The sequence below is a fragment of the Oncorhynchus masou genome, unplaced genomic scaffold (assembly GCF_036934945.1).
Source record: "Oncorhynchus masou masou isolate Uvic2021 unplaced genomic scaffold, UVic_Omas_1.1 unplaced_scaffold_8750, whole genome shotgun sequence".
Lineage (NCBI taxonomy): Eukaryota > Metazoa > Chordata > Actinopteri > Salmoniformes > Salmonidae > Oncorhynchus > Oncorhynchus masou.
The window spans coordinates 3,079-11,790 of NW_027015212.1; the positions used below are offsets into that span (position 1 = coordinate 3,079).

Genomic DNA, 8,712 nt, shown 5'->3' on the forward strand with positions numbered 1-8,712 from the left:
CAAATGTGGAACCCCTTCAACTGTCTAAAAAGTTATTATATGATTGGAGATGTAAATATATGTCAATCAGTAATTTATTATCGTTTTTATATGATATTTATAGAGTTTTCAAAGTATATAGACAACAGAGGGGGATTTCTGAAGATCTTTAGTAACACAATCAAATCCCAAATATGATTAGATTTAACCTCATTCTATCTATGTAAACCTCACCATCCCTTTGGTGATGGAATAAAGTTTACATGTGTTAATCTGGTCTATCAGCCTAATTCCATTTCGCCGGGCGTATAAATGCCTTTCGATGTATTAGCTTTTTTGTAAAGACCAGGACACAAATCATATGGAGAGTTTGTCAATGATCTGCAGGTGAGATCATGTGAGTTTCACAATTATATGTAGACAGACCTGCTGGAGTTTCAATAGTTTAGCTCCTCCTCTGAGGTTGTACCCTGCCTCTTCTCATCTTGCTCCAATAGGGTGGTGTGGGGAGGTTATACAAATAGCATTCATTGGAGTTCTGTTGTCGTGGAAGTTTTCTGAGCACACACACTTGTTCCATAACGGAGCATTGGTGTGTTGTATTTTTAGCCCAGTATAAGGTGTATGAGCTCAGTCTGAAGATGTCTCTTATAGAAGGTCTTCTACAGACATCAAGCACAGTGACACTGCTGGGTACTGTGCTGTTTCTGCTGGTCCTCTACCTCCGCTCCTCTGGTTCCAGCTCTGAGGAACAGGGGAAGGAGCCTCCAGGACCGAGGCCACTGCCCCTGCTTGGTAACATGCTCCAGCTGGACCTCAAGAAGCCCTACTACACTCTCTGTGAGGTAAGATGAAGTCATCCTTTGCTTTCAGAATAAAACATGTTGAGGTTGACTTGATCTGTGAGATTTGATCTGTTTTTTTGCTATTTTACCAGGATTGAAAAGTTCAGTAAGCACACTGATGAATGATCTCTGGCACATTGTAGCTGGTTAATCTTGTTTTAATGTTCTATTATGTAGTGTATTTCAATATATATATATATATATATGTCCTGCCCAAGTAGCCTGGTCCCAGATGTTTTTTTTTGTTGTGAACCAGGCTATGGACAAAATACTTTGTGACAGTGACCAATGTGTTGCAAGGAAAGGGATGAGGTCACTTTAGAAAGTAAAGGGGATACCTGGTCATTTGTACAACTGAACTCATTCAACTGAAATGTGTCTTCCCCATTTAACACAACCCCTCTGAATCAGAGAGGTGCGGGGGGCTGCCATAATCGACATCCACGTCTTTGGCGCCCGAGATGCACCCTAGAATATCCCTTCAGGGATCTTGTTATAACAGACCTGGGTTCAAATACATAGTGTACTTAAGTATTTGACATTTTGTGTTTGAGTATTTTGTAATACACAGCCAAAAACAACTACATCAAATAAAAACAACAAGTAGTTGTAAATACATGCCACTTGAAACATAGGTGCAGTCAATGACCGGTGCAGTTAATGACATGACCAGACAAACAATACTATCTGATGACGGATAATAAAATAGTGCTTTTTAAAGGGAAGGTAATCAAGGGAGTAATGAAGTCCAGGTGTGACTGATGATGAGTCGCAAGTGTTCGCAATGATGGTTGCCATGTGTGCATAAAGATGGGTTGCCATGTGTACATAATGATGGGTTGCCAGGTGTGCATAAAGATGGGTTGCCATGTGTACATAATGAAGGGTTGCCAGGTGTGCATAAAGATGGGTTGCCAGGTGTGCATAAAGATGGGTTGCCAGTGTGCATAATGATGGGTTGCCAGGTACAATGATGGGTTGCCAGGTGTGCATAAAGATGGTTGCCAGGTGTGCATAATGATGGTTGCCATGTGTGCATAATGCATAGGTGTGCATAATGAGGGGTTGCCATGTGTGCATAATGATGGTTGCCAGGTGTGCATAAAGATGGGTTGCCAGGTGTGCATAAACATGGGTTGCCAGGTGTGCATAAAGATGGGTTGCCATGTGTACATAATGATGGGTTGCCAGGTGTGCATAAAGATGGGTTGCCATGTGTACATAATGATGGGTTGGCAGGTGTGCATAAAGATGGGTTGCCAGGTGTGCATAAAGATGGGTTGCCAGGTGTGCATAAAGATGGGTTGCCAGGTGTGCATAAACATGGGTTGCCAGGTGTGCATAAAGATGGGTTGCCATGTGTACATAATGATGGGTTGCCAGGTGTGCATAAAGATGGGTTGCCATGTGTACATAATGATGGGTTGCCAGGTGTGCATAAAGATGGGTTGCCAGGTGTGCATAAAGATGGGTTGCCAGGTGTGCATAAAGATGGGTTGCCATGTGTGCATAATGATGGTTGCCAGGTGTGCATAATGATGGTTGCCAGGTGTGCATAATGATGGTTGCCAGGTGTGCACAATGATGGTTGCCAGGTGTGCATAAAGATGGTTGCCTGGTGTGCATAATGATGGTTGTCATGTGTGCATAATGTCGGTTGCCATGTGTGCATAATGTCGGTTGCCATGTGTGCATAATGTCGGTTGCCAGGTGTGCATAATGAGGGGTTGCCATGTGTGCATAATGATGGGTTGCCATGTGTACATAATGATGGGTTGCCAGGTGTGCATAAAGATGGGTTGCCAGGTGTGCATAAAGATGGGTTGCCATGTGTACATAATGATGGGTTGCCAGGTGTGCATAAAGATGGGTTGCCAGGTGTGCATAAAGATGGGTTGCCAGGTGTGCATAATGATGGTTGCCAGGTGTGCATAAAGATGGGTTGCCATGTGTAAATAATGATGGGTTGCCAGGTGTGCATAAAGATGGGTTGCCAGGTGTGCATAAAAATGGGTTGCCAGGACCAGTGGTTAGTAGACCGGTGATGTTGGGAGTGGGAGCTTGACACCAATACTTGCCAAATGTATTTTCAATAAAAACCTTTGTCTAAATACAAATTTTTTGTAAGTAGTTCAATTACATTGACTGGTATTTGAACCAAGGTCTGACATCAACTGTAAACCACTGTCTTCATGCTATTTCTTGACTGAAACATGTTAAACAAGTTGTATGTGATGTCCAGTTTTGTGCTTTTTCATATAATATTATGGACATTACTGAGTCTATGGTGTACTTTATGTATACTTTATCTGTCCAGCTCTCCAAGAAATATGGTTCCATCTTCACGGTTCACTTTGGAACCAAGAAAGTGGTTGTTCTGGCAGGATACAAGACGGTCAAGCAGGCGCTGGTCAACCAGGCAGAGGACTTTGGGGACAGGGACATCACTCCTGTGTTCTATGATTTCAACCAAGGACATGGTAATGATATTTTACTCTTATGCTGGCTATGTCCTATTATTAAAGGGATAGTTCACCCAAATGACAACCTGTCTTGTTGATTTCCTTAATCTGTAAGCAGTCTATGAACAAGCTAAAACAGCAATCCATGTGTTTGTTCTCCAATGTATGTGTTGGCCACAAATATGAGCATAGGATGAGTCAACAACATTGTGGGTATGAGTTAACAAATTATGAACTTTTAAAAGTGGGATTTTTACCTAACAGTTACTTTAAATAAACTTTATTGAGCTACACAATCAATTTCAGACACTTTGTGATGAGTTGGAACTTAAATGCATTACAATCTGTTGAAAGTCTTATACGAGCCTGGTGGAACAAGTCTGATTGCTACATTCACCACTCTATTTTGCTGCATGTATCAGACTGCCCTTTATCCAATAGATTGGCTTTTGGAATAAGCCAGAAAATGGCTGGTCCAATCAGTGCCCTCTCAGAAACAATGGTTGGGTTTAGGACAACAACCAATGTTGCCAAATACTGTGCTTGAATTAGGCTGTCCTCTGGTTGGTTGAAAGTGATCCAATAGCTGACAAGTTCATTTTAAATAATACCACTCCTTTCTGACATTTGAGACTAGAATTGTGAATGTAAAGATCAGACTAGAATGGTGAATGCAGAGATCAGACTAGAATGGTGAATGCAGAGATCAGACTAGAATGGTGAATGCAGAGATCACGCTGTTTCCACAATTCATCAAATGTTCTTACTCTAATCATCTGCAAATAATATAAATGTCTAAGATGTCTTAAATAGTTACAGTTTGTGTATGTATACACATACATGTGTATGTATGTGTATATATATACATATCCACAATTCATCAAATGTTCTGTATGTGTATATATATAATCTTATATATATATCTATAATATAAATGTCTAAGATGTCTTAAATAGTTACAGATTATCCTAACCAGAAAAGATGTGTGTATGTGTGTGTAGTGTGTGTATATATATAATGTGTGTGTGTGTATATATATATAGATATATATGTGTGTGTGTATATATATATATACACACACACACATTGTGTCACATATATATCACACACACACATACATATATATACACACACACACATATACACACACACACATATATATATATATATATATATATATATATATAGTACATGCTCATTATGAAATGGCATATTATAGTCATTTATTTATAATTATTACCTTGAATTGTCATGGAAACAAACTACATTCTCTACAGGGATTCTGTTTGCCAATGGAGACTCATGGAAAGAGATGAGGCGCTTTGCCCTGACAACCCTTAGAGACTTTGGGATGGGCAAGAAAGGGAGTGAGGAGAAAATCTTGGAGGAAATCCCCTACCTGATTGAAGTGTTGAAAAAACATAAGGGTAAGAGAATCAGTATCTCTACACTAGTAGTAGAAGTAGTATGATGTATTTTCAGGGATGCCTAGGCTTAATTGCCTGGTTAAAAATCAGGCTATTTTTAACCACATTATTAGTAAATAGCTAAGTGATTGTGTGGGTTCTGGAAAGCTTATTTTGTAATTAATTAGATGTTGTGTCTATTACAGGTAAGGCATTTGACACCACCCAGCCTGTGCTTTATGCCGTCTCCAACATAATCTCGGCCATTGTCTACGGCAGCAGGTTTGAATACACTGACCCACTATTCACAGGCATGGCAGACAGGGCCAAGGAGAATATTCACCTTTCAGGTTCTGCATCAATTCAGGTAGTCTGCTTATTCAGACCATTTTGTTTTTACTGTATTTTTTAAATAAATGTATGCAATCAATAAAACTAGGAAACAGACGCCTGTTATGAATTCTTGCAAATGAATATGTACATATGTACATAGAAACAACAAAATATTTCAACGTAGGGAAAACACACCAGCTCACAGAATTATTGAACACTAAACAAAGAACAAACACTCACAAAACCATGTGGGAAGCAAAGGGTTAAATAGGGAATAAATATTAACGTAATGGGAACCAAGTGTGTACAATCAAGACAAAACAAATGGAAAAAGAAACATAGATCAGTGGCAGCTAGAAAGCCGGTGAAGATGACCGCAGATCACTGCCCGAACAAGGAGAGAGTCATGACACTTAAGATGAATGCGCTAACTGTGAATCGCTCTGGATAAGAGCATCTGCTAAATGGCTAAAATATTTTATTAATTATATCATTGTAATTATTATATTCAATATGGTTAAATAATCACTAGTGATGGGCACCGATATTCAAAATTATATCCATTTTTTGTGATTCCACCGTAGTTGCACCTATGGAAACACCTATACACCTCCCTGAGCACTGATGTGACCATCCCTTGAGGGCCCTCTGTTGCCACGAAATAGTGGGGTCATGATAGGCCTACCAGGGAAGCCCCAACATCATAGGAAACGCAGGATAATCGATCACGAAGAGACTAATTCTCTCCTCATGACCCTCATGCGTTATCATACATAGTAGAGCCGTGACCTCCCTAATCAGGCCCAACCCTAAAGGACGACTATCTAAGGCATGTACAGGGAAGGGCACATCCACAGGAACAAATTGATGGTCAATAAAGTTCCCAGCTGCGCCTGAATCTACTAGCGCCTTCTACTCATACACACGTGCGCAACAGGGAGCTCTGGATGAGTTGGGTGCAGAGCCCTGCCTGCTGCCTCGACTCCCTGGGGAACCTCCCCAGCACCGACCAGCAGTGTGCACTCTGCGGCCACAGGTGGTGCAGGAAACGCCCCCCCTCCAGTCACCCTTAGAGCAGCAACTCCGAACTCCTTAGCTATAGGATCGGAGTTGCTGGGGGATGGAATGGACGGACCCCGATCCAGACGTCCGCGGGTGGCCAACAGGTTATCCAGCCGAATGGATAAATCCACCAGCTGGTCGAGGGTAAGGGTGGTATCCCTGCAGGCCAACTCCCGACGAACATCCTCACGTAGACTACACCGGCAATAGTCGATCAGGGCCCTCTCATTCCATCCCGCACCAGCAGCCAGGGTCCTGAAGTCCTGTGTGCTCCTCATCACCTGTCTGAGATGTAACAAGCGTTCCCCCGCCATGCTCCCCTCAGGTGGATGATCGAAGACCGCCCGGATGCGCCGGGTGAAATCCTCATAGCGGAACAACGCTGCATCTATTCCTCCCCATTCGGCGTTGGCCCACTCAAGCGCTTTCACCGACAAACAGTAGATGAAAGTGGACACGCTCTGGTGTCCCGAGGGAGCCGGGTGGCTGGTCGCCAGGTAGAGCTCCAACTGGAGTAGGAACCCCTGGCACCAGGCAGCCGTCCCATCATATGTCCTCGGAAGCGAGAGCAGAATCCCACTGGGTCCAGGTGTCGGAGGGGTGGACAGCGGTGTGGGTTGGGGTGAAGTTGATGAAGGTGTGGGAAAACCACCACTCTCCCATCAAGCTCCATGATGTGCAGCACGCGATCTATGGCTGTGCCAAGATTTTGGAGCATTGTCGCGTGCTGCTGAACGTGTTCCTCCACTGGTAACGGAGGACTGGGTGCACCTGCTGACTCCATAAGGGGGGTGTGTTTCTGTCATGTGTCAATGTGCAGCGGTTAGGACACAGAACTGAGTAAAAGACGTAATTTACTCGAAAAGAAAACAACAAAATATTTTCACATAGGGAAAATACGCCAGCTCACAGAAGTTTTGAACACTAAACAAACATCAAACACACACAAAACCATGTGGGAAGCAAAGGGTTAAATAGGGAATAAATATTAACGTAATGGGAACCAGGTGTGTACAATCAAGACAAAACAAATGGAAAAAGAAACGTAGATTGGTGGCAGCTAGAAAGCCGGGACAATGACCGCCGAATGCCGCCCGAACAAGGAGAGGCACCAACTTCGGCGGAAGTCGTGACACTTAAGATGAATGCACTGTGAATCGCTCTGGATAAGAGCGTCTGCTAAATGGCTCAAATATTTTATTAATTATATCATTGTAATTATTATATATAATATGGTTAAATAATCACTAGTGATGGGCACCGATATTCAAAATTATATCAATTTTTTTGTGATTCCATATCGTATCGGTTTGCATAAAATATTTTACAACTGTGTATGTTCACTTATCTGTTCACGTCCATGGCACTTCGAAGTTCAGACAACTGTTAGCAGATTGTCCTTTGGGCCAGGCTTGAATATTCTGTTATTATAATATTGTATTCATACTGGTTAGTTAGGGAGGCATATTCTATAGGACCATCAACAGGCAATTAATTAAATATGCTTAATTGAGAGCCTGTGAGGTCTGTTTGAGGGTTTTGTGTATGCAGGGAAAGTAATGTGTTCTTTTTACAGAATACTTGTCACGATTCCACCGATGTCGGCTCCTCTCCTTGTTCATTTGGCGATCGACGTCACCGGCTTTCTAGCCATCGCCGCCTCCACTTTTCATATTTCCATTTGTTTTGTCTTGTTCCATACACACCTGGTTTTCATTCTCTAATCACACAGCATGTATTTAGTCCTCTGTTCCCTCTGTGTGAAATTGATTTTATGTTATGTGGGTGTTGTTACATGCCATACTTTTTGTCTATGTTCCGTGTTTGGGCACATTTATGTACTTTTGTACTTTCGTTGACCGGAATAAAGTGTGCCTGTTCACTCTGCTCTCCTGCACCTGACTTCGCCTCCAGTACACACCTTAACAGTAGTAAAAATAATAAACCGACATTACAATATGCCTTGCTCATATCGATATCAAATCATATTGAATATCACTATTGGTGCTCACAACTAATAATTACATATTTATGCATATGTGTATCACATTTGAATTTATGCCTTTAATAATCTAATCATAGTTGTGGTGTGTTATGTTATAATTAATATAATATTGCTTTATGCGTATTCCACCTGAATCTCTGTGTAGATGTACAACATGTTTCCCTGGTTGGGTCCGTGGATAAACAACCTGACACGTCTGAAAAAGAATATTGCTGATATGAAGATGGAGATGACAGAGCTGCTGAGGGGCCTGAAGGAGACTCTGAACCCTCATATGTGTAGAGGCTTTGTGGACTCTGCGTCGTCCGAAAGCAAACCCTGGAGGTATGAAGACTTCATGCAGATTCTGCATCTCACTCATTCATAACAAAGTGTTGCATTAACATTGCTCAGTATGACTATACAGAATAGAATTAATCAATGAGGTCCGAGGGGTGTGGTATCTGGTCAATTTACTGACAGCTAAGGCACTGCGCGCGACGCGAATTGCAGTGCCTGTATAAAGTCCTTGTATATTGGCCATATTCCACAAAACCCAGAGGTGCCTTGCTGGTGTTATAAACTTGATACCAACATAATTAGAACAGTAAATGAGTAATTTTGCGCCACACTCCGTGGTA

The 8,712-nt window shown here is 42.0% G+C and overlaps 1 protein-coding gene across 1 annotated transcript; it reads left to right on the forward strand.

The window, feature by feature from the left end:
* The first annotated feature begins 464 nt into the window (after positions 1–464).
* On the forward strand, positions 465–8,437 carry LOC135537946 (cytochrome P450 2K3-like). The gene is given in 6 exon segments (XM_064963953.1): positions 465–824; positions 3,142–3,304; positions 4,564–4,713; positions 4,899–5,059; positions 8,238–8,388; positions 8,391–8,437. Coding segments are annotated over 6 exon segments (861 nt in total). The 5' UTR covers positions 465–620; the 3' UTR covers positions 8,423–8,437.
* Positions 8,438–8,712: the final 275 nt, after the last annotated feature.